The sequence below is a fragment of the Triturus cristatus genome, chromosome 2_2 (genome assembly GCF_964204655.1).
Source record: "Triturus cristatus chromosome 2_2, aTriCri1.1, whole genome shotgun sequence".
Classification (NCBI taxonomy): Eukaryota; Metazoa; Chordata; class Amphibia; order Caudata; family Salamandridae; genus Triturus; species Triturus cristatus.
The window spans coordinates 78371782-78399113 of NC_140582.1; the positions used below are offsets into that span (position 1 = coordinate 78371782).

The window sequence follows — 27332 nt, forward strand, 5'->3', positions numbered from 1 at the left end:
ACAGCTGACCATGGCTGAAGTAGCAAGAGGAATAAATCAAGGTTTTTTGTCAAAAGTTAGTCTATTTTTCTGTCGTCAGAAAGACTGATTGGTATTATGTTGCTCTGGATAGTAAGTTGTTGAAGCGAGGCTTTATAAAGTGAATGGCTTTAGGCAATGCTGTTTTTTGTTGTATTTTGGATGCTACTCTGCGATTTTCTTGCTTTCATTTAATTGGTTATTGTGAGATATGTTTAGTTGGCACGTGATACCACTGGAAATGAGCATAAATTGAACCAGAAAGTATTTGAATGTGTGATTGGAATATTAGGCTTTCTACTAGAAAGTGAAGTTTCTTCATCTGTTTATGTAATTAAGTATCTTGTGACGTGGTATTTAGTGGTTCTTTAGAATGGGATGCACAGGAGGGGGAGCAAGCTCCCTTCAGTGAGGGCCACTTTCTGATTTGAGCTCATTGGTTAATTGTCTCAGCTATAGCCTGAAAAATATTTACAGCTCGCAAATAACTCGAGTTACAACTGCAGAAAGGCAGAATCATACAAGGGATTTCTGAGAAACAAACCTACATAGACCAAAATAGAACACTTCACAGTAAAGAGTGAGGTCTACCAGCTGCTGGCGAGCCGAAGTTGTTGTGTAGTGGAACCGCACTAGTCCTGCTGACGAAGTGGATGTTAAGTGCTACAATTTGAATTTGCGGTTTGACTGGAGGGCCAACTTTGAAGCCAGGAGATCTTCCTGGTGTACCTTTAAGGTGGGGTTTTGAAGAGAGGTGTCAGGTCGAGGTACAGAATCCTTCATACCCAGCAGTTTTTGCTGCAAGGCCACTGAAAAGTCTCATTCCCGCTCAACTTGAATGAAGTCCACACTGAGATCTCAATATTCACGGTGGGCTTTAATGGGGGTTAGGCACCCTTTTCTAAAGTGACTGTTTCGGTTCTTCTGCCTCTGCATGCCTAAGGGTTATAATGTGTTTCGGTGTGCGCCTCTTTATTGTGCGTCAGAGTTCGTTCAGCATTCTGGTTTCCCTAATGACCATCAGATGTGAGGTGACGGAGTTCTAGGAAGATTGAACGGTTATCGGACAGCAGAGCGCTCCGCTTCACAGGTGGTTTTGAGCAATAAACTCATACAAACCGCATACTTTCTACATATTGTTTACTTCACTAATCTTCTAAAGAAATACCTTTCCCTGATCTTGACTTATGTGACGAGACCCACATGCTTGGACGTTATCTACAGTAACTGGTATTTGTAGAAAGGTAGCAGAAACTCTATTGTTGATGAATAGCGGTTGTATGTACCTTTTTATAGGAGTAATGCATAGGGCTACACTTGCAGGGATTACTGTGGCCTGAGGTGATCAACGTGTTGTTGTTGCAACTGATGACTGATTTCCAACACTGTACCACATGAGAGTGTATATGGCTCTTAAAAAGGGGACCCAATGTTAACCTACATTGTATGATGTGATCCATGAGGAGTTTTGGCTTATCGACAGGGGCTACTCCTAGAGAATATTGTCTCTATTCCCCAATGCAGATGAATGTCTGTATATGTTGACACTCCTGGTGTACTTTAGGACCCTTGCGTGGCTCACTTTAGACTCTAGGACTTGACTGAATCATTGTACCTGACATTGGCTGAGCCAGCAGTGAGATTTGAAAAGACTGTTGTATACCCATTGCATTTTGGCTATCCGAATAGCCATCTCCACCTAGCACCGCTGTATACTGTGGGAAGGAACGTATGGGAATGCTCCTTGCATTTTCCATACTTAATTGCCTGTGCAGTGTCCCTTGTGACCCATTTGCCAGGTGGTGTGCTGACCCCTACCTATGTCCTCCTCCAGATCTCACAAAGGCAGTGACAGGGACATTAAAGTCTGTTCAAAAATCTCCTTCAGTGTCTTCGCTGATCTTGACAACTGCAGATTTTAATATGAAGACTTTAATGCATGAACTGCCTCATGTCATATTGCCCTTAGGTGTGTTCAACATATCACTATGAAAAGAGCCGCAGGACTAAAATCCATCATATGTTATGTTAGTTGATTTTGTAAGCGCTCGAATGGCCAAAAGGGCATTAAAAGTGGAAACTAAAAGCCACATTTTGAGGTCCTTCCTTAAGGCCAAGAGACTGGGGCACCCCCAAGCCCTGGGGGGCCGGCCGAGCACTTTGCCAGGGCCGGTTTTGGTGCCCAGTCCGGCCCTGGGGCTGTAATTTAATGTGCCAAGGGAGATTATTCCCCGGCTTTGCAGCTCCTAGCACGAAGCCTCAAAGGCACTCCAGGAGAGTACGTGTGTTTTCAGTTGTTTCCTGAATGCTCGTTCACAGCAGTAAACCGCGGTATGCGTTTGCAAAGGTTTCATTTCCCCTATTTGTCTGTCAGTTAACTTATTTTTGGTCAGTGCTCTTTATTAACAGCATACAATCGTCTTCCTCGATTTCGTGCCCATGTCATAGGCACTGGAAGTAGGGGAGTCAAATAACATTGCTGGAGTTCAGAAGTGAGTGAGCAATAAACAGGCCTTTAAATTTGGTTTTATCTTGTCACATTTGCTGTGCATGCAAAGACCAATTTGAAATGCTCTGAGTTCAAGGGAGCCTGCTGTTTACTTTGCTTTCTCCACTACAAAGTGAGAGGATTTATATAACAATCTTGTTGGGTATTGAATGTCAGAAGGCGCTAGGATGTTATTTATTTCTAGCACGCTACAAAATGTAAATGCCTGTAAATGAACTGTAGAAATATTTCAATATATATATATCAGATTTGGGAAAGCACAAATGAAGCACATTTTAAAAGTAATTCTGAAGTGAGGTGGAAACAAATATTTTACTAGGATCAAAACAAATCAATACACAATGGGATGTCGATTTCCACACAGTAGCATTTGTGCTAAAACTGTATGTCATTGAAAATGTAATTGTCATTTCAATTGAAAATGTGTTTGTTGTAATGGCTTCATGCTACCACGTCATACATGCGCCACTCGACGCAACTCAACAGCGCTCAACTCCAGTCTATTCTCCACTGTATGCCACTCCCCTCTACACCACTCCACTCTACAACTCTTTACACCACTCCACTCTACTACGCTTTACTCCACACCCCTCTACTCAACGGCACGCCACTATACGACATGTCACTCTACACCACTGTACGTTACGCCACTTCACAACTCTACTGCACGCTACGGTGCTCCACTCTTCCCTGCTCTACTCTACGCCTATCTACTCCACTCTACGACTCCATGCCACAACACTCCACTCCATAGTACTCCACTCTGCTCCTCTTTGCTACTTTACTCCACTCCACAGCACTGTACTCCCCTTTATCCCACTTGACACAACTCCACTCTGCGACACTCCACACCACTTTGGCCTATGCGACACCACAACACTCTCTAACACGCTACAACACACTACCCCACTCTACTATACAACACGTTACTCTTCAACCCGATACTGCACTCCACAACACGCCACTTTACGCTACCTCAAGCCACCCTTCACCAATCCACTCTATTCTATGACCCTACTCCACTCTACACTACTCCACTTTATGCCACGCCATGAGACTCTAAGCCACTACCCTCTAGGCCTCCCCACTCTACGAGACTCCTTTGTACACCCTCCACGCCACTCTACTCTACGTCACTCTACTTCACGACACTCCACTCAGCTACTTCACTCTATGCCACTCTACTCAACGACACTCCACTCTACACCACTCCACTCTACTCCAGTCTACTACACTATATGCCTCTTTACTCTACAACACTCCACAACACACTCTCTATTCTACATAACTTCACTCTGACACTCCACTTCGCAACACTCGCTTCACGACACTCCATTCTATGCCACTCCATTCTACAACACTCTACGACACTCCACTCCACTTTCCTGTGTGCCACTAACCTTTAGCCATGCTGAACAGTAGCCACATTGGTGTCCAATATGGCTAAACACGTTGGCAAATAGTTCTTGCATAGGTTAGACCTATTGGCTTTGCCAATGCTTGTTCCTTTTGTAGAGATGTTGGTTGATTAATTGTTGATTGTTTTGCATGATTCTAATTGCTCATATTAATAGGGGGGCACCTCGTTCCTCTACCCCTTATTGGAGAAAAGTTGGTTTGCCATATATATAACCTTGTTAGCACTCCCTTCTGAGTGCTGATGAAGGATAGACATTCTAAATTATATTTTTGAAGCAGTAAACATTTGGTTGGTACAGTGTTGCTGAGGTGATATGTCTTAGAACAATGTGTTCAAGGCATGTTGTTTCCAGACGCCTGATCTTTTAACCGTGGATGGTAGTCCAGTTCTCATGTCTACTGAAAAAGCTCCCTTGCATAGAATAGTTTTCATGCATGTATCAACATTTAATGTTCATTTCTCCATCTATTTTTACATTTATGATTTCTGACTGATGCTAAGTCTATATTGAGACGCTGCATTCATTAAACAGTTAGACACAAACTCTTAAAATCACCCAAAGGCATCTTCGTAGGGAAAGAATCTGTGGACACTGTATCGAAGGGAAAAGATTTACACACAGCAGTTGGTATTTCTCGGTTTTGAGCAGGCTGATAGGGTAATTGGCTGAGTGGTGAGAAAACAGGGCATAAGTCGCGGGTACATGCGGATAGACGGCGTCTATCCACTCTCTTCACTGGGTAGACGCTGTCTACCCTGACAAGACATTGGGCCCTACAGAGAAGTGCTTAACTCATTTCGGTGTACTTTTCAGACACTGGGACACGATCAGCAGCGCCTGCACATTGTCTGCTTTCGTTCTGAGCAGCAACGTGTAGGCGAGGTGGCTTTGTTATTTTAAATTCAAGCTGGGCCCAAAACAAAGGCTGAATTTAAGGGGCCGTCAGGCCTCCTTTTGTGAGAGCATTCTGGCAGGGAGCTATTTGGAGCTTCACACCAATATGCAAATGCAATAGAGGGGAAACAAAGGGGCACACAACTTGTTATCACTTCACAGGTATTTTAGAGGCATGGTTTGACTTTTTCAGTCCCTGTATATAAGCTATATGCATGCACTGTAAGAATGCCAGATGTGTTGGTCTGTCCCAGTATCTACACAAATAACAATTTAACCACTATTTTGTTTATTTTTTTAAATATCAATGCTCATACCAGTGCAGGTTGTCAGAGCGCTTTACATCACAAGCACACATTATGCATTGACAATAAGTCGTATATGTGTAAATCAATGTACAGGATGTGTTACATAAGACAGTGAGGGTTACAAGGGGTGGGAGTCGCATGTCCTTCATAGCTCATTGTGGTATGTTAGAAGGATTACAATTTATGAACTGAAAGTTAAAAGCAGTAACCCACTTACCCATCTACAGAAAAAATCTGTCATCTGTGTGCTACATAATGTGCTTTGCAGGAGACATATTAAGCCTCTATGCTACTTTGATTAAAACTGGGACTAGACAGAACACAGACCTCTCGAGTTAAAATGTTAACCTCCAGAGTTATCGTACCATTATTATTATTCCCTGAGATTTACTGGGTAAACAAAGATTTCTGCAGCAGGTGCCTTAACCCCATAAGATATTTTAAAATTCAGAATTGACAACCAATTAAGCAGAACAGATTTACTGTCAAGTTACTCATTGTTGCCAATTTCTTTGTGGCAGAGTTTAAAAAAAACAAATGTGTAAGTTGAGGCCAAGATTTTGTGTAGGGGTTGCGTTACTTTTTTGGCACAACCAGATGCAAAATATCATTAGTTAAATATTGTAATGTTCTCTGATATACTCATAATAAACCTGCTAAACATATGTGCAAAGTCTTAAGCTCTGATTTCACTTCTTGTAATGTCACTTCCTGTGAGATTATGGGTTGTGATGCTACTTCCTGTGATGCTACGTGTGATGTCACGGGGCGTGATGTCATTTGCATACTTCCTAACTTGGTTAGTCCCCCCACTTCTTTTTTTTAGGTCTCGCCGACGCAGTGAACAAGCCCTACTTTGGAGTGACCTTTTGGAATCACTCCAGAGTTCTTTGGAAACTCGTGCATGTTCTACACGGTTTCCAATGAGAACTCGTGCATGTACGGCGTTTACCTTGCAGGAGCAAGCAGGGGCGCCATCTGTTTGCAATTATCTAGCCTGCCGCTGCTTGCTCCCGCGAGGTAAACGCTGTACATGGACCCCTTTGAGTGGTCCATGTACATGGAATTGCTTGTTTTTGTGTTCTGCACTTCTGCGAGCCTAGGGGTGTTTACTGTATGCGTTCCCTCGCTGCCCTTTTCGTCAAATAATATATACAAGACTTTTACGGGAAGCTGTACCAAGAAACTTGGCGGTGAAGTAACACTCAGAAAAAATGAGTCATCAGAGAAGAAAGTTTCTCTCTTGTGCAAAATCTAGTTTCGCTTTCATGCAAGGACGTGCTCAGAGCAAGCACATCTTCGTGTTGTGAGCGAAAGTTCGCCTTGAGACTGCGGGGCGTGGCGCAAAGACGGCCTTTCCAGAAATAGGGCTGGCTCCAACCACGTCGCTGACAATTGTGGGGGAAATTCCCCTGGTGCTTATTTTACCAAGTTCACCAACGAGTAGCGTGCACAGTCCAAAGAGAGCGAGTCTGAAAGGTAGAGGGTTCGTCTCTCCCCCAGACCTGACATATTGAGTTGACCCGCAGCTGCCCGCTGTCGAGTTCAGCAATGACTGCGCAATCTCCCCGGGAGGTCCTGCAGTCCATCCTGGACAAGCTGCTGGAGCACGAGCTGAAGCGGTTCAAGGCTAGGCTGAACCAGGGGGGCAGCTTGAGGGGTGCCCGGGCATCAGCAAGACACGGCTGGAGAAGGCGGACGTCCTGTAAGGGACTGAACTCATAGTGAACACTTACACAACAAGCATAGCCCTGGCGGTGGGTGGCCATCAATAAAAGAGACCTAGCCGCCCGGCTAGAGGGATACTAACAGGTGGGGCGCGAGAGGAGACGTCACCACCCCCATACACTGGAGTTGGGGTTGTTACCCCTTAAAAACTCCACCCCACTGTTGGTCTAACACAGATTGGAACTCGGGAAAGACAGGATGCCCATTGACCAACATAGAATGCCAGAGGGCTAATAATGCACGTTTTGTGTATGGCACGTAGGCATTCTTTATTTTTGAACTAATCAGCCATTAGAAACTTCATATTTTGATAAAACACAAAAAATTATACACGTTTAAAAGATTCAATACACATATTTTGGGGAACAGAAAAATAAGCCGCTGCTTGTGTATGGTTATTTATGTGGCACAAATCGAGCAGAGCTGCAACAGAAGTCTTTACAAGCAGATGCATCGCGTGCAGATATAGGTAAAAAAAAGAAATACGATTGTGTACATTTTTATCAGGAGTGAAAAGGATGCAGAAACTGAAGCGCCTCGAGGCATATTGCACCCCTTAACTAGTAGTTTGAATGCTTCTTGAAGATTTTAGTTTTTATGTCCTATGTGACGACAAGTGTGGCTGGTGAAGAGCACATACATGGAAAAGGTTTGTCCCGAAATCTTGAGACATTCCTCTTGCTGTGTCTTGTTTTTTGCTGATGCTCAGTTTTTCAGCTCAGAGGGATGACAAAAACCATTAATGGATTGTAGGCAGATCTTGAAGATGAAGTGGGCTGGGATCAGGAGCCTTATGGAGTTGGTGACGTGTGTCCGAATTTCGGTGATTTCTCACAATGAGCAGCCGATTGGGAGATGATTTTCATTCATGGAAAGAGTGGGTTAGGGACGCCTGCAAGCAGGTCGTTGACACTACACTAACACGAGAGAATCAGGACCTGCCTGGTAGATCTGGTTTGCTTCCATTTACTCTGGGTTTACTTTACTTAGGATAGTGGGCCGATGTGTGTGTTTGTATTTTTGTTTGTTGCAAAGTGCGTTTCACGGATAAGTCTAGGTCAATGATGAAGCAGAGACCTTTGTGTTCTGTCTGAGTTGTGGGGTAATTCCATCTAGTTGCAGGCTGTTTGAGTCAATCCTGTCACCTAGATGTGGGAGCTGATTTTGGCAATAAGGTTGTATTTCTTTCTTCTAGGATTTAGTTTCAGATATGCACTTGACATTGACGTTTGTGCAGGGCTTTAAGTGGGATGAAAAAACGGGGTGGTCTCTCAAAGGGGCGTGGCCAATGTAATTAAGGGCGTGGCTTTAAAACACTTAAGCTAAAAATCTGTGCTTAGGATAGTGTATCGCCCGACTTGTATTTTGCTGTTTCTATCATTGCATCCAGATATATGATACTAAAACTAACATCATACCTACAACAAGTCAGTACTATAGGCTTTGTCAATGGCTGTTAGCTGCATGTGATAAATAAACAGCAACTATGGCTTGTACATAATATTTAAAAAGCTTCCACTTAAAGCCCTGGTGACCCCACGACAATGTTGCTACTTCTGGGTTTTAAAAGGTGAAGGGAAATCACTCTATTTAAAGGATTTCCCTTCCCCTACAACACTCACCTGGCATGACGTCATGCCGTAACTTCTCCACTAGTGAGAAGTGCGCAGTGTGAGCACGCGCACATCAATGTCATTCCAGTACCTCCTGTGCCAGGGCTCAAAACAGAGCCCGATAGAGACCCGTTTCGAGAGCCCCTTTAAACAAGCATTGGCATAGCCAATAGGTCTCGCCTTTGGGACCTTATAAGTATTTAGTTATGCAGCACAATATCCTTGCTGCAACAACATCAACTGTTGCATGGGTAAACACTCATAAGGTCCGAAAGGCGAGACCTATTGGCTATGCAAATGCTTGTTTAGGACTTGTGCACAGTGAGAACACATTGCTAAAGTCGTTGCGCTGTGAGTAGGCTTTCTTTGAACACTGCCTCCCGACTCTCATTTAAGAAAAAAGAATGAGTATCACTTGCTACTCCTCTCCCGATTGTTAGTTTTGCAAGTATATATTTAGGCTTTCTGTTCATTCCCTTAACTGCATATGCTGTTTTTACATTTATTTATTTTTGGAGGGAATTACGAGGATTGTAATTTTTTTCTCAGCAGATAACAGTTGTATGTTTTTTACAGCGTTCGTTGGTCGAAATGTTATTTTGACAAGTGGCTGCATTATTGGAGCATGTTGTAATGTGAACACATGTGAAGTAATCCCAGACAACACGGTTATCTATGGGGCTAACTGTCTCCGAAGAGTGCAGACTGAGCGACCACAGGTGGATATACCTTAAATTTATTTTTTTCTGTTGTTACTTATACCTTTATTTTATATTGTTCTTCTTCTTAGTTCGAAGTCTACCAAACAATCCAGCTGGTCTGGTTTCAAAGAAGTACTTACTGGGGATATGTCAAAAGCTTACCTAGGAATGCATTCTGTCCATTTCTTACCATTGACTTTGTGTTTTGTCACTCAAATTGCTTGCTTTCTATTCCTTGGATTTATTTGTTTAAGCCTGGCCATCTTATCTTTGTTCCTTCCAAGGAGCGCAGCCTGTTTACCACTTCTCTGATTGGCTCCTTCTAATGAGTGCGGGACCTTTCTTTTCGTAAAGGACTCCATGAGAGGGCATGTCTTCGGGTGTGCTGCTGTCCTGCCCAGCCACCATCCATTGCCCTTTTCTCCCCCCTCTTCTCCCGGTATCCGTTGTCATTTGCTTTCCCCCAATTGCCATTACCATCGTGCTTTTTGCACACACAGCCCGCTCCTTGCAACTACGTTCTTAAAGTATCCTTCTCCGTCCAAGCCACACTTTCTCCTGCACGTGTCCTTCTCCAAAAGCCTACCCTTTCTCCGTGTTGCTGTGTTGCGCACCTTCTCCCCAAACCACTCACTCCCCCCCTCCCCAGTTTAATATATTTTTTTTTTAGGTCTCGCCTAGCGAAAGCTGCGCATCCACTGCTCTTGCTATAGCGAGTACCTTTTGGAATCGATTCTGCCGAGGGCTTTCGTGCACGCATCTGCATGGACAAACGTGGCTGCTCTTGCCATTTGTCCATAGCAGACAGCATGCGCGTGTCCGCACGGACTGTGGACAGACGGATGCCATCTTGTGCCAATAGACTTTTCTTATCTGCTTGTTTATTTAAGAAGCAGATAAGTAAAGTCTATTGGCACACGCGGCGCACAGGCATTCCAAGGGCGCCTGTTCCCAGCACTTCCCCCTCCTCTCCCACTTGTTTTAAAGAAAGATTGCCACCAGGTCCAGCCTCTGTCCCTTGTTGCTAGTGCCAAAGTGAGGCGGCCAATCATGCTGGTCTGTTCTTTCACAGCCCGAGTCTGCTCCATCTCTTCGGCAGATGTGTCAAGCGCGTGAGCAGATGAGAACGTGCCGGGCTCGTAACTTGGCTCCCGGCGTGACAGCTAGGGCTGGCCCGTGCAAACAACACTCTTCGTCTCATGAGCTGTGAAGGCCCAGGTGTGGCGCTCTCTCTCCCTCCGCTGCCTTTCATGCAGCTTGGCACAGCTCTGCAGCTGCAGCTATAAAGGCATACATACCCCTTGGAAGGGCTGCAGCCCACAAGCTGCATGATAAATACTACACATGTCAACTCTGAGACCAGAACACACCAAGGAAGGGTCGGTAATAACACTCTGGGTGCCTGTGAGGGTGGAATGGAGTTCACCTCCACCTCTGTGCTTTCTCTAGAGACCCCTATGCTCGCATTTTTGAAAAGTGCCAGATGCCAAGCTGCAGGAACGCAGGAGCGTTCCTGCATCACCAGCCCAGACATGAGCGGCTGGCACTCTGAGGCACAGTAACCCAAGACTCGGGGGCGTCAATAAAAGTGAGAAGCACGGGTGCCACTGCAGTACAGACGTTGGCTCCGTTCACAGTCTCAGCTGGACAGGACTCGGGCACTTTACAGGGTAGCTCCCTGCATGGCTGACCAGCTGCTTGAGGCTTTTTATCTCGAAGGCAGATCCAGGCTAAAACGTAATCACATGAACCGTATACAGGAAAAGGAGGCTGGCAAGCCAACCTTGATTGGTTCCCAAAGTCAGGTGACCTCCGGACGTCATCAGAACAATCCTTTACCGAGGGATGTGAAGTCCCACATTAGTGCACAGCTGCTGCCCCTAGACTCGTAGTATATAAGCAGCACAAGGACGACCCATACACTGAGAGGGGAACCCGGGTCAATTTAGTAAAGCATCTTATTGGTCCATGAATGGGCAATCATGTAGGTGTTGGAAAAGATGAAACACCATTCTGCCACAGCACCCTCCGCCACAGCACCCTGCTTCTTGTCTCTGGTCCAAATCCCTGCTGCATACCCATGCTATCGGCCCTCTCTACTGTCTGTCCTTCCCTCCTTCCTCCCCGTGCTTCGGTGCCCTCTGCCTATCCGGCTCTATGCCACAGCACCCTGTCTCTGTCCCACCACCTACTGCATTCCCATGGCTAGGGTCCCTGCCCCTACTCCCCACCATAGCTACTATCCTCTATCGCTGCACTCTCCCCCTATCCCTTGCTCTGCCCAACATGTCAGCCTTTCTGCCACTGCTCTCGGTCCTTGCTCCCTGCCCCACTCTCTGTTACTACACATTGGCCATGCTCCCTGCCCCTGCCCCTTCCCTCTACCACTACACTGCCCTTATCCTGCCCTTGTCCTGTCCTAAGCCCTGTAGCCTGCACTCTGCCACAATCCCTGTTCACCGTCTCTGCCTCTCCCTCACTCTTTCCTTTTGTCCCCCCCCCCCAATTAACATTTCACTATCTACTGTACAATCTTTTGCTCCGGGGTAATTTAGGATTCCCGTCCTAATTAGTATAAAGCTTGGTAACCTACCCATCATCATTAGGGGCCTGAGTCTAAGTCACAGTTTAGCAGGGTCTAAGCAGCCTCACCTCATAGCTGAAAGGGAGAGGAGTTGGCCTAACGGCTAGGACGGTCGGCCTCGAATCTGGGTAACTGAGTTCGAGTCTCGGCAACGGCACTGAACATCCTGTGATTCTGGCCAAATCACTTCATCTCCCCGTGCCTAACAAAACAAAAGCATTGGCATAGCCAATAGGTCTCGCCTTTGGGACCTTATAAATGTTTAGCCATGCAACAGTTGATGTTGTTGTACCAAGGATATTCTGCTGCATAATTAAATACTTATAAGGTCCCAAAGGCGAGACCTATTGGCTATGCCAATGCTTGTTTTTTTAAGTGCTTTAGTGCAAAATAATATTAGTAATTTTGGTGCTATTTCTTATTTACCAATTCATCTCAGATTGGTAACTAAAAAGATAAAAGATGCTTTCTTCATTTTGTAGTTGAGTATATGTGTTGCAGCGCTCCTTTAAAATCTTGACTCCTAGAGAAGCTGATTTTATTTGGATCTGCTTCACCAGGGAGTAAATAAGCTGCATGACCTTTGGATCAACTTCACTGGGGAACAAATACTGTAGCTCCTCTTCTGAGGGGACATAGGGCCACCAAGAGCCGCATATCACTTACAGTCGCAGCCAGGGATAGCACAGTGGATGACCGGATCTCTACTTTCTTTGACTGAAGTGCACAGCTCTCTTCCCCACCACTCCTCCTACCCCCTGAGACATAACACCAGTTGTACTCATACCCTCTCAGGAATGCTGCAGAGTGATTGCCACAGTAGAGCAAAACAGTCGATCGTGTTTGCTATTCCAGAAGTTTTTGATTTAGCACCAGTTTTACAACATCACACTGCCTGTAGGCAAAAACCTTTTGGGGGCCACAGTATTTTAAATGGAATAGAAAAGGTGGTGATTTGGGTGATTTCTTTAAAAGAGGTGTGGCCTAGGTAATGAAGGGCGTGCTGTACACTGCATGGTGCCTCTTTGTGATATTTTTGCTATTTCATCCAGACATTTCACACAACAGCAAACATATGCCTAAAACAAGCCAGAGCTATTGGATTTGTGAGTTCTGGTTAGCAGTTTGATCAGAATAAATAGCAATGTTTTTTGTAAATAATTAGAGTTCGTAATTTCAAATGGTACATATGTGACAATCATTGTGTGTGCACTGGAGAGAGCACAAGAATTGGATGAGCATGTAACCGGAAACTGTTATGGCTCGCTGACTTTCACTGCCTTTAGCCTGAACTCCAGAGCTCACTATGATGCCCCATTATGAACACCCTACTACTACCAGAACACATCCTGATACCTAAAATCCCACATGTACCAGGCAAGAAAACCCAATTGCTTAGCCTTTTAGAGCAGAGACCTCTTGGCTTTGCGCCGCTTAAACTACCAAAGCCTTCATTAACGAAGTCAGCTTCGACAAAAGTGGTGTCTAAGACAGCATCATCATGGTAAAAAATTGTACCCTTCGTAGGAGAGTCATGCCAGCGACCTTCATATTCAAAACTTTATTTAAGATTTTACAAATAACATAACGGAGGTGTGTGTTTCAATACCTGCAAGAAAAGATCATGTAATCATGCATTTCGGTGGTTACAGTTCAAGACTTTGGGCAATTCACGGTACGCCCCCCCCCCCCCCCCCCCCCGCTCCATTGTCTATGGCCAAGCGTTAAGGCATTTAATCCCCATCCCCTTCGGCACCCAAGGCACTTCCGCGGGACCTTCATATTTAACAAAAAGGTTGTTGATGCTCACATTAAAGCCACCTTGAGTTTGTAAAATATTAGGTCTTACATTGCAGGTTTCGCTATTGAAAACAGAAGTATTTCTTGTTCATATACTTGATCGGTCTCACCCTTATATAAACTCATACTCCTCTTCTGAAAAAGATAATTATGATGAGAATTGAGGGCAACACATGCATCGTTATTAAGAGACTTATTACCACATACATTTTTATTATGATGATGAGCCCCATTATTACCATTCACAAGTACCATAAATACATTTCTAAGGTTTGTCCACCCTGCTTGCTTACTGTGCAAGTTCTGTCAGATTGTTTTGGACTGTCTACAGAACACTTTGCAGAAGTAGAAGTCTTCCTCTGCCTTCACCTGATACTAGATTTCCTTAACCTCGATCTGCTCCTATACCTAGAGCGCCATCTAAACTGTCTAATGCTCTTACACTATCTTTGCATGCATTTATCTACAACCCGATGAAGAGAACGTGGAGGAGGGACAACTTCCAGTGATTATGACTGTGAAGATTGTTACTCCTAACACGGGATCATCCAGTTGTATCTCTGCTAGATCCCCATATTGAAAGAGCTGTTACAAATATCAATTTCTCCCTGTCAAAAAAATGTTTTCTTTGATTTTCCGGAAACAGATGTGAAAGTAGTTTGTTACATCATCTGTGGTACGGGGCTTGTCTTCTGGTGAACTACTCAACATCTTTCACTGCACTTGCCCCTAGACTCCCAAAAAAAAGATAAATTGTATGACTTAGCATTGGGAAGTTTAATAGGTCATCTTAAGTCAGACTTACTTGTAATACTGCAGGACTAAGGAATTCCACATGTCCGGCATCTCCGTTTTCCATTTGCCCTGATGGAGAAGTACACATTTGGATGAACTAGGGAAAAGTATTAAGGTACCCAACATATTAGCGATTGTTGGATCATGCAACAAATATGAAAGACATAGTTCCCTTCAGAGATCTTATCCCAGAAGGCCTAGACAATTCAGTCAAGGAATCAGTACTGCAGGAAACCTTTCCAATTCTTGTTTCATTTGATTAGCAAAAGTGGCCTTTGCATGCTACTAAGTGTGTTTCAGTAACACCAATTTCCATCCTGAGGTGCAGACTTTTGTGGACCTTGACAAGCCTTGTGATGCCCACATTGTATTTGGGAAATGTGGATGATAACATGCAAATATAAAAAACAGAGTCAAACTGTGCAACTACTAATCCCCTCACAATTTTGAAGGTGGTATTTCTTTTGTTCCTCAAGGATCAGACTTCAATCTACTCAAACCAGCAGTCCATACTGGCAGCAGCAATCAAAATGACAGCTATTCGGTTAAAGAACCTTGAGATTGACAAGAAGACTGATGCAGTCCCGGTCAACTTCCATATAAAGCAGATCTCCAAAACAGACCACAGGATACTTTAGAACAATATCTGTTCGGGCTCCCAATTAGTTCACTCCAGTTTAAGGCGCAAAGGGGGTGGGTGGATTGCACTTGAACTTGAAGATGGAAGGCTTTTACGTTGTACGGATGAGTTCTCAACGTTGTCAAATAATGCCAGATCCTACAATGTTTTGCACAATTTCAATAAAAGAGGAGAATACTTTGCATTTGAAAGACTGGGGATGGAAATGTTTCTTAAAGGACCAGAGAAAGGTACCAAGTGCTCAGACGGAGTTCCGCTGCCTGAAAAAATCAAGAGGTTCAAGGCCAATCTTAGGCCTGCAGAATGTCAACAATAATCTTTGAAAACAGTCCTTCAAAATGGTAGCCCTTTGAGATATAATCTCATATCTGTCAGAGAAGGATGTCATATCATCTATGGATCTAAAATGTGCATACTTCAGGATCCTAGTGAGTCAGAAACCCAAGCATTGTCCAATTGGATATCAATAGGTAGCATATCATTACTAGTTCAAAGTTCTCCAATTTAGCCTCAAGTCTACTGAGTATGCTTGCAGATTGCATGGCTACAGCTACAGCGTATTGATGATGAAAAGGCCACTAGGTTTTTCTTACCTGAGCAATTGGCTAGTGAATGCCACGCCCACTCAACCTACTGCAAGGGCAGCAATACTCTGCTTTACAGCCAGAGTGTTTGAATCAAGAACAAATACCAGTGCAAGTCCCAGTCTTTCTTAAGAGCAAGATTAGCGATGTTGAAGGCAATGTTTACTCCTCAGTGGAACAAGTAGGCAACTTAACCATGACAGTAACTTTCGGGAGAAACAACATTTGTGCAGTTAGATTATACAGCGCTCCCCCAGAACGATGTCTTAATACATTCTCTTAGTTCCCTTTTTTTTCTGAGGATGATTCTGACTGAAGAAGAATTGTAAAAATAATGGAAATAGACGATCAGTGGTACGACGAAGAATGTGTATATGTCCTCCTCAACAAAACTAGAGACTGACGAGAGATGGTGTGTTTTTTTTTTTTTTTGGTTTTTCTTTTTTTTTTTTTACATCGCCAAAGTCTCACGAGCGCAAACCTTTTATCCTCAAAAGCCCAGGAGCTAGGGTTTAAAGTGTTGGGCGGTCAATTTGCCGAACACTGGTAGTCCGGTGCAGCTGTATGCGGTGAGGAAACCACAAATGGAAACTGAAGTACAAGTAATTGCAGTTAACTGTTTTTCAAATGGAGAATTCAGTTTTTGACCTGTTTGCCCAGTCTCAGAATTCCATGAGACAGTATTTCGCAAGCGTGGTGTGGCACCTTGTCAGCCAGTGGATATTGTTTTCGATCCTTTATACAACTTATTTGTGTATGCTTTCCTCCAGTCCCACTAACATCCAAGAGCAAATGCCAAAATTCAAGCAGAACGCTACACGGTATGCAAATGTGTTCATTAGACAACTAAAGTCCATAAAACAACATATATCAGATATATCAATTTCATTTTAAACATTGCAATTTCCCCGTTGTATAAAATTGAAAATAATTAATAAAATTATTAACTAGGTTTGGATTCACGATTTAGCCCCATCTTCTAAAACCTTTATTTATGAGAAAATGTAGTGTGCACCCACCCGAAACTCAAACTGGCCATATTATAGGCATGCAGAGAGAATAATGAGTTCATGGTGTCCTGGGATCATCATGTGCAGAAATCTCCCCCTTGTCAAAGGAACCCTCTAAATTAAGGCACACCTTACATAAATCCCATTATATTTATTGCAGTTATTTTTAAGTTTTGAGGGCTAGTTGGCAGCATTGCGCCATGGTACCCATAGTGCTCTGAAAGCCTGCTTGGTTATCACAATGCCCCTTCCTGTTGAACACCTCTTCGAGATGACCACTCAAGAACTTCAATACATTTTGCCTACGCTATTTAGCAGCAATATCCTGTTCCCCCCCCCCCCCAACCTTTTTCTTGTTAAGTCTTGCCTAGCTACCCGTTGACAAAGGCCAATTGTGAATAATAATAAAAATTTAAAGTGGGCTTTGGCTCAGCCCATTATTTACCTTTGGTTGATTTTCTTCTCGGTCTAATTTGCTTGAATGTTATTTTATGACTTTCCTTACGCTTGTGTTTTTTCCGTTCCATGGAGTATAGCTTCTTCACCATGCTGTTGATTAGATGACTTGTTTCCTTCCACTGCTCCACACCAGATAAATGGCTTTTTCCTTTAGTTTTCAACCCTTCTTGAGCAAACTTGTATTTTCTTACTGTCTCCTCTCCAAGCAGCCTCCCCCTCACATCCCCACCCAATCACCTCATGCTTTTGACATAAAATACCTACAGTTTGTAGGTAGGTGGTGGCAACTGGGACCCAGGGAGAAGCATTTTTAGTTTGCTGTTACATGTTACCTCGTCCAGAAGATGAAGCCAGAATAATGCACTATCATCCTAAAGGCACCGGTGCAAGCCTGGCAATACTTATTAATGGATCCCGGAGGATGTCTGCAGACATGTCAATATCATTCTTTCACACTTGGCCCACCTCAGGTGCACATTTACGTATTGTAAAATTAGAACAGACTTTACACCAGTTTGCAGCACAACTGGTGTCTACTTAGAAAATGGGCCTCTACGTTTACTGGAGAACTGTAGACCGTTTTAATGAGCCAGATTGGAATAAATACTGTAGTGGAACTTATTCTGTACATGGGCACACACAAAATGTTTTGGTCCTCTCTCAACGAGGCCACACAATGTTACCCAGTGTGCTACAATTGGCAGATACAAAACTGAAATATTCCTCGATTAGGGACCATATAGCAGCTACTTCCTGATACCAGGGACAACCAATTACAAGATTCTATTTAATACAAAGAATTATGTAGGAGATCATGACAGGGTTTGTTTAGAACTGTTCTCATGGTTGCTAAACTTTAACCTTCCAAGGAAATAAATATGTTTCTAGAGGTATTAATGAGACCTCTTTTTGAGCCCATTCACAGAACTTCTTTGTAGTTTATTTCATGTAAGACCGCATTCTCTCTGGCAGTATGTCAGTGTGGTGAGTAGGACATCTTCAAGCCCTTACAATTAAAGAACTGTACTGCAGATACTGCAATGACCAGCTTATCCTCTGAATGAATCCTCACTTCCATTCAAATTTACCTGCACCATTTAATCTACTCTTAGTGTTTATTTTTCTAATTCTTTTGCCATGAGTGCAGCAGAAATGCAATTTGTACACTAGCACCAAGTAATGTTTACAATTTAATTTGGCCAAAACAAAAGCGTCTCCTGCCGCGTTTAGATCAGTGTTGGGTTCAACTGGCGGTGGACTAGGGGATTTCTCTGTAGGCAGGATAGATTGACTGTCTAGAAAGGCTTGTTAAGCCTGGCCAATGCATCTAAATCCACCCGAGTTGCGGGACCGTTTGGGTGGTGTTGGGGCTTGTTCCCCTTGTTGTGGTCCCTCTGGGGCCGAGGGGGGGGTGAGGGTGCGGTGGGTTGGGGATTGAGCCGCTCAAAGGCTTGGGTGATCTGGCGGGAGAGTCTCTACTGTAACGGAGTCATGGCCTCTGCCACTGCGCGATAAATTGAGGTGTCAACTGCCTCATAAAACTCATCACCCCAAGGGAGGTCAGCAAGAGGGTCCTCCATGTCCTGGTAGTCCTCTTGATACTCCATGGCTTATCAGGTGAACTATTGGGTCACGAACCAATTAGAGGTGTCTGGGTAACAGTACACCAGGCCCTAAGGTAGGCTCTATATTTATAAGGGCTGGGTATCAGCCTTTCCTTAGGTGCGAGCGTTTCGCAATTTAGCTGGGGTTTCTAGCCCCTGGGACACTCACGCTGGTGTAAGTAATTCTTTTTAAATAGGAATATTAACCCTGTCACAAGGGAGCCAGTCCAGGCAGTCTCCCCATCGGCCTTTAGGCCTTAAAGTAGAGACCCACTTCAGGGCGTGAGTAGTGTAATGATACAGACTCTGCTCCCAATTCCACTGGGCAGCAGATTATTAATTTATTAATTCAGTCGATCAGCTGCTCTTTTTGAAAGCTGCACGATCGCATCCTGACCCAGCAGGGCGTCTAGCCTCAGACCAGCCGCTCAAGGGGAAATGCGCGCAATGACAGAATTCCAGAGAATCTGAGGAATTGAAACATCTAGCGCACTCCGCGTCGCCTCCCATGCCCCCTGACGGTGGGAGGTCGACGCTACGACTAAAATCACCAGCACCAGCCGCGTAGGAGCGAGAAACGCTCCAGTGATGGAAAAACACAACAGAAAAGGAAAAAAATAATGCTGCACCAACGCACCGAGCGCTCAGTAGACAAAGGGCATAACGCAGAGTGGCAGCAACACGAGAAAGATGCAGTGACACGCGCACCCTCCAAATCACAAGTAAAACCCACAATTAAACCAATTGGCAATCTTAATCAAAAACAAGCTCAATACAGCAGAATATAAGCATAAATTAAGCACCACACAGCGAAAACAACTGAAGGGTAGTTATCTCCGCTGCATAGCAGCGAAGAAAGATGGCGAAGGGCAAGTGAGAGAGGACTATGTTGGAGCCATGAGCCTCCTGATTGGACATTGTTGTTATGCCCTGATTGGCTGTTACCATGTGTTTTTCTAAACTACCTTTTCCCAAGGGTTCATGGGAAATTTAGTTTTTTGTTATCTTTTAAATGAGCTGCTATTCGAAATAAAGCATAACCCTCGCCTCCAATCCTGACATAGAAATGTGATTATGCTGAACATAAGTCTCTTATGATTTTTTTATGCAATTTCGCAGAAATTCTACTAATTACTGGTATTCAGTGGTATGTCATGGTGGGGTGGTTCGCCTTCTCCCTCTCATTAGTGTTGGATACTGCTTGCTAGTCTTATTCAAGCATGTGAATCTATAAAAGATACAATATTGGAGAAAAAAACAAGTTACTTACCTGTACACTGTGGTTCTCCAGTATTAATATCTTTTATAGATTCACATGCAACCCTCCCTCCTCCCCGGTCATGCTCACCTTTTGCTACCTCTATTTTAGTTAGTTTACACTCATGCTCGGAATCTGAGGTATGGTGGCTCTGGCTCTGCAGGGGATGAGTGCTTAAGGGAATCAGCACTGATTGGCTGAAGTTCTGATGTTTTAAAAAAATGTGAATGGGTTACAAAATTCTATTGACTTTCAATGAGGTCACTACTAATGCTTTAACACTACTATTATTACTGTTACCGTGGGACTCCCACAATGACAGCGGGAAGATTCAAGCATGCGAGTATACAAAAGACATCAATACTGGAGAACCACAGTGTATAGGTAAGTAACTTGTTTTTTCTTCCTCGCCCCACCTGTAAATACCCTTGCGGTTAGAGCTCGAGGGTTGTCAACCATTTGTCCACCTGAGATCTTGCTCCTCCTCTTTCCCTTTTTCTACCCTCCTTTACCTTTGGTTTCACTATTAAAATGTTTGTACTCTGTTAGGCTTACGGTACAATTATATCTGCTACAATAGAATAATATTATCTATAGTGTGATACACTGACATTTTCGAAATATATCTCTGTACAGTTTAATGTACTCAATTAGCTACAACAAAACTACATCTGTTACCTCTATTCCTCACCATTCTGGTTACAGTGTATACTAATTATTGCCTATTTCCATGTCATATTTTAATGGCTATATTCATGCTACAGTACGTACCGGTGTATCTTTTTTCTGTACTACATTTCAATAGAGATTTTAAAAATGAAAAAGACCTGTCCCTAAGGTATGCTAGAGATCACAGTGCCAGGATTCCAAATTACATTTGGTCTCTCAGCCTATTGACAGAATTTACAGGCTTAGATTTTTAAGTCCCAACTCAAAAGAATCTGGATTTCTAGGACTACAAATTTAACTTCCTTCTGCAGAGCATCTTCTGATGTGGCCGATATGCTCCTACCACAAGTTTAGTGGTAGTGGTGGGGAACATGGATGATTCTACAGTAGGGACAAAGAGCTAGACATCATAAACTTGTTGAACAGCCATAATAAAGTAACTTTTTGGGTATTCACAACCATTCCCAATGCTGTTTCAACACCCAATTTGAACACAAACAATTAGTAGCAAAAAGAGGCTCCTTTAAGTGTATGAAGCGGACGTAGAAACGGCCTGAATACCCATGTTTTTGATAGGGTCAGCGTGCTTCCAGGTTAAGAAAAAAAGTTAAGGTGCTAGCGCCTTGAATGTAGTTGTACAATGGCAAATTTTCTGCCACTGTAAAATGTGGTGGTTTAGATTTGTGCAATCTAATCTGTGCTTTACTGACCTTTCTCAGATCTACTTTTTTAATGATTTTTGTTTTCTTTTTTTTCCCAGCCGCAAACCCTACAACTGGACTTCCTAATGAAAATCCTGCCCAATTACCACCATTTAAAAAAGACTACGAAGGGTACCTCTACACCAATTAAGAATTGAGACTTCCATCCGTGCATTCTAAAAAATAAGAAATAAATGTCCATAAAGTAGCTTTGGCTGCCACTTACATTTTTGTTTCTTACTTTGGTTGCTTTATGGCACATACTGTGCCTGCATTGAGTCTCATATCTGGCCGTACATTAGTAGTATAATTTGTGGGAACAGTGTTATTATTTGTTGATTTCTTAACTTATTTATATTTGAAAACATATTTTACGTATTGCTACTACCACAATTACATTTTGCGTAATGGTGTAAATACATCTTTGCTCAAATAATTGCTCTATTGTGCTTGTCAACAAAAACCAGCGACCCAAATTGCAAAACAATAAATTATGGTTCTGTGCAGAAATGTATTTTGATATTTCTATGGTGATGTTTCCCTTTTCGCTTGGTTTGATTTAATCAGATTCCAGAAATCCAAAATAGAATACGTTTAATTTGTGTTGAGCTCTAATTTCTTGTGCCTAAAGGTACTTTGTGGTGGAAATTCGGCAGCTATTTGACCGGAGATGCATAGCCTGAAGAATTGTTCAGTGTGATGTTTACACACTTCATCTCTTTGTCTGCCTTTCAGACGAGCTTTTCATTGTACTCGCTCGTATTTTCCCTTATTTTTTTGTTGCTGTCTTGACTCTTTCTATCCCATGTTACCACACTCATTCACTTCTTTCTCTTTTCCATGTACCTCTGCCTAAAACACATTAACTTTTTTCTCACTCAGATCTATCTATTGCCTTGATTCTTCCTCCTATACCTGCTTGTTCTGTTTCTGTAAGGGTTACGAAAAACACAAAATACTGCAAACTTTCATATAAGTACGTAAGCATTCTACTTCAGTGCTGCTTTCCTGTACTGCAATTTTCTGTTACTTTAGTATTTGTGCGATCCCTAATGTTTTAGAAAATGTAATTATTTTTCTTTCTCCTCATTTATCCTCATCAATAACTAAAAAATAACTACATTACAGTGCAGTAACTACATTAGAATACATTTACTAGAAGCTTCTTTAACAAACTTTTATAAGGGAACATAAATAAAGTGCACTGTTAGCAGATAGGCTTTCATAAACTCGAAAGTCAAAGCTGGCACAGCCGCTTGGAGGGCCTCACACTTCCTCCTATGTTCCATCATGACCAGCAGGTGACAGGTTAGTTCTTTTTTCTGCTTCATTGCATCTTTAAGCATTGGGATTATCCACAAATAGACTTGTTTAAGGAGACTGAAAAACAAGAAATGCCCAGACTTTGCCTCAAGATACTGCAAACCATGGACAAAGGGAAATGTAATTTTAATAGACCGGTCAGAGAAATTTCATTATGCTTCCCTCCCCAATCCGCTGATAATGTACTGATAAAACTGTACCACTGCAATGCCAGGAATAAAGCCTTAGAGAACTGCCAAGCCAGTGGTGGTCCATGGTTCTCCTACATCTTTCTAAGATACCAAACAATGATCTGCTGTGCAGAACAGAGCTCATGTGTAAGTTCGGGACAGAACTTGTTCCCCACTTGTCAATCATTGACCTGAGCAGTCACGGCTCTGAATTCCTAGAATATGGGTACCTAAACTTCCCATAAAACAGAATAGCAGGTTTACGTGAGGCGAAGCATCCTTTAACCAGAACATCAAATGCTTTCAGAAGAAGAGATTCTGCTTCTGCTGTAATCAAAACAGCTGCAATCCCTTCAAATGCCACAAAGTAATGATGCCTCACCTTCTTCAACAAGCAAGATCCGGGGGACGATTTCCATCAAAAAGGTACACCTTGCCGGAATAGCTGTATACAGGAAATCTTCTCAAACCAACATCTTAAAGATGCTTGCGGTAAAAGATTTCTTGGATGACATTAAAAAGGTATTCCCTCCTCCTAGATCCCCATCCCCTCCATGGGAATTGAATATTGTTCTCTTCAAGTTAATGGTTGCATCGTTTGAGGCTATACAAAAGGCTACTCTACAAAAAGTAACTTTGAAGACTGTTGTCTTGGTACAATTAATGTAAAGCAAACTTAGTGAACCCAGGAATCTTATTTGTTTTTCCATAAAAATAGAGTGGTGATGAGAACTCAAAAGAGGTTTCTCCCTAAAGTGATATCAGATTTTGATTTTCTTTAGCACCCTTCCTTCCGAACCCTTTTACTCCAGCAGAGTGGGTTCCTGACACGTTAGTCATGAAAAGAGTATGAAAGTTCTATCTTCACAGAACAAAATCTTTACGGCATTTGGATCACTTATTTTTAAACCATGGGCCTGTAAGAACTAGCTTGAATACTTCAAAGCAGTCCATTTCAAGATGGATAGTTTCTTGCATTTCACTTTCTTACCAGTTAGTATATAAACCTCCTCCTGGTAAACCTAAGACACATTTAGCCAGGGGAAAGGCTTCTACTTCTTCCTTTTTAAGAAAACTCCCTATTTCAGAAATATGTAAATCTGCTACCCGGAAAACCATACGCATTTACCAGAAAATGTTTGGATTTGGACTTCAGAGTGGGAATGTCCAACTAGGTCAGGCCTCTTTGAGGGATATATTTGAATGATGGCTGATGCTGTTTTCTTTCTTAGCTGCCTTTTCTTGTGGAATGGCTTGGTATTCTTTTCAGTATTTGACTGTTGATGAGAATTTTCTGGAAGAGAAGGAATAATACCTGTAAACTTCCAGGGTAATTCCCATCAAAGTCATAAGCATCCCTCCCACCACCTAAGACAAGAAACACTACAGGAGTTTTTCCTTTTGTTCTGTAAAAACGGCAGAGTGCCAGAATTCACTTTCATGTGTATGACTGTCTATCTGCTAACATTTTTCTTCATTTCTTTTCTCCTTTAAAAAGGGTTTGTGAAATATGGGCTTTTTTGCTGCTGTATTGACTGTTTAATTTGATCGTTTTTTTTAGGAATTAAATTTGCCCATTTGCAATCCATTAATAGCCCACAGGTTCTTTTACGACTTAAGCATACTTTTCTACTGAAACGTTTTGTGCATGTGTACATATTTATATTACATATATGTATTGCTTTGTACTATGGGATATTGCTTTGGGTGGGGCAGATCAGTGCAAATTACTTTCATGAAGATACCCCTGGAAGAGGGCTTACTTCTTCACTATGCTCCCATTCTGGATTCATTACCCTGGATTTGATGCTGAGTTCTTGTGGTTTCGTTCATCAATTACTTTTTATGCACTTAACTTTATTAAACTGTACATTACCAATTTTGGTTTTTAGTAAAAATCCTTTCGCCAGCATTGTCAACAACTCCGATTTTCATCAGAAGGACAGCGATCTGTTTGGAAAATATTAATGGAAAGCCACATCTATGTACTTTCCTGAAGGCCATTACGATCTTTTGAGTGCTCCACAAGAAAGTATTTTTTTATACAGTCCTGTTCAAGGGCTGACAGGGAAAAAGCTGAATATAAGCAATACATAATGTCAGACGAGCATAGTGCTCTAGTTGGCTAGTTAGCTGAACACATGTCGGGTGTATGAGAAAAAGCTGAATATAGGCAATACATAATGTCAGACGAGCATAGTGCTCTAGTTGGCTAGTTAGCTGAACACATGTCGGGTGTATGCTGTCACTTATCCAGATAGCAATGAGTGATACTGAACATTTCAAATGAGACTTTTCATTAACTAGGTAAGTAATATTGGTGTTGTAGCACTTAGCGGCCCTTAGGATAATCCAGATTCAGAATTTGTCAAAGAACTACATCTTGGGGATGGCAGAAAGATTGAGAAAAAAGAAATTGTTCTATTCACAGCTTGCTTGTTAAAAGGTATTTAAAGCTGCAAAGTTCAAGTTCAGTTTGTACAACCCAGAACTTTGAGTATGCTGGATGCTAACAAGACATTATGAACAATGAAACTCGAACAAGTGTTACACCAATATGATTGACTGGATTGTCAAGTTTTGACCTACATTGGTCTTTCATCCAAGCATCATTTCAGCTAAACAAGAGGACTTCTTTTCCTAAGTATTGAAACATACCCCCATTCAGTTATGCATCTTTTGTTTAAATGACAATCTCGCCAGGAGCATGCCAATAGACATTTCCATCATGGACTTTTCACGTTTGAATCGGAGCATGTTTCAGTGCTAAGCAGCTACATAAGCAGAAAGCAATTGGAGATTTTGCAGCGGAAAAATGGACGCATTGGAGCTACGTTTGTATAGCGCATATCAGATTTGGCTAAAGTCTGGCAAGGGAAGGTGAAGGCTGAGTCAAACTATATACTAATTAAGAAGAGGAAGGAGCAGACAGAGCAAGAAGCTGCACTTCACTTTCTGGCTATTCAGATATGTAATACTGGACTGATCAATACTATAGTGCGAGGCTTCAATGCCCCTAAAGGATGGGAGAATATTCTGTGTGTGCATGAGCATGCATGGCAGTAGTGAAATAACAAGGCAGAAGCATTAATTTCTTTATAAATTTGAGGCGTGGGCTGATGTCTGGGTGATTCTTCTTCGTTTCCTGGTTTATCATGCTTGCTTTGCATTTAGGCAGACCCCATTTTATACCAGTTACGGTGACAATGCGTAAAGAGACATGCATTTGTTCTAGCTCTTTGTTGCATCATGATACTTAGGTTATGCTTAGGTATTGATGTGGTGATGCAAGTTTGAGTTTTTGGTATATTTAAAGTGCTTTCTAACACAAAGAGGCGACTCGGGCGAGTACCCTTTTACTAAAGATTGATGAAAAGTTACAAACTAAATCAAGGATACAGATGGAATTGATGAAGTTGTAACGAATATACTCCACATACAGAGATTAGGATTTTGGATTAGGAAACACCTAATCCAATGACTCGGGCATTTTGGGCAAGGATTTCAAGACTCTCAACCTTGATGACTACAGACTTGATAACAGAGAAGCGTGGGTCGAGTGACAATTAGCGCTTTTAATAGTCAATACACTGAGCTCAAGCGACTGAGCTCCAGGCACTTACTGCTGATGTTTAGCATAGTCCATTACCAACAGTTCATCTGAGATTGTCCTGTCTCCCTAATGTCTGAAGTGAGGTTTATATGTAAATCCCATCTAAATGTAGTAGAGCAATTAAACATTTTAATGACTAATTGTAGTTATTATATTCTGCTCAAGGCCATGCCTTTTTGTTGGGAGTTAGCCAGAATCATAATTCCATCTCGATCAGATTATATCTGCTCCTTAGTTATGGAGGGCTACTGCTGACAAAGTGGGTAGGTGCAAGAAAAGCAAACTAGTGCCACATGAGTTGTTGCAGGCGTAAGTGAATTCCATCATTTTACTCCAATTTTACATCTGCCTACATTGGCTTTCTATGAAGTCCAACTTAATATAGGAGACTTGTATTCCTATGAGGGCTTTTGTTTAGCGAGTCCTTCAAATTTCCCTGCCAGCTGTTACAAACCTAATTGTACTCTGAGGGCTGTCAATATGTATTCAGTTTATCGCCACTCTTTTAAGAAGATATCACTGTTGCAGGTATGGGCGTCATTTAAGTCCATTGGTTCCATGTGATGGAAAGATCTGCCATTTGGTTGGAGATTAACTACAGATCTTGAGGTGACGGTTAATTGTGCGCCTAATAGGCCCATCTCGTTAATACACCTGGTTTAGGTGCTACACAATGGACCTGGATTTGTGTAATTGGAACCAGAGTGGCAGATGAAAGTCTTTGCTGCCCTAAAGGGGAAAAATCCCTCCTGTGCCCAAAACAGGCCCGAAACAAGGCCTTCCCCACAAAGGATTATCCTGGATGGACTTAATCACAGTCTTTGCTGTGTCAGGTCCAACTTTCACTCCTCCTTGCAAGAATAATGTTTTACTTTCCTCTCGTCCGTTTATGCAGTCTTTGTTGATGCAGTGGGTCCATATGCGCTAAGA

General features: G+C 42.6%; 1 protein-coding gene across 1 annotated transcript in view; it reads left to right on the top strand.

Annotated features, from left to right (window-relative positions):
- Positions 1-21808, top strand: part of DCTN6 (dynactin subunit 6) — a 70577-nt gene extending 48769 nt beyond the window's left edge. Inside the window, exons 6-7 of the mRNA XM_085641071.1 lie at positions 9068-9210; positions 21356-21808. Of these exons, the coding sequence (XP_085497197.1) occupies positions 9068-9210; positions 21356-21454 (242 nt within the window). The 3' untranslated portion in view covers positions 21455-21808. The remainder of the gene's footprint in view (positions 1-9067; positions 9211-21355) is intronic.
- Positions 21809-27332: the final 5524 nt, after the last annotated feature.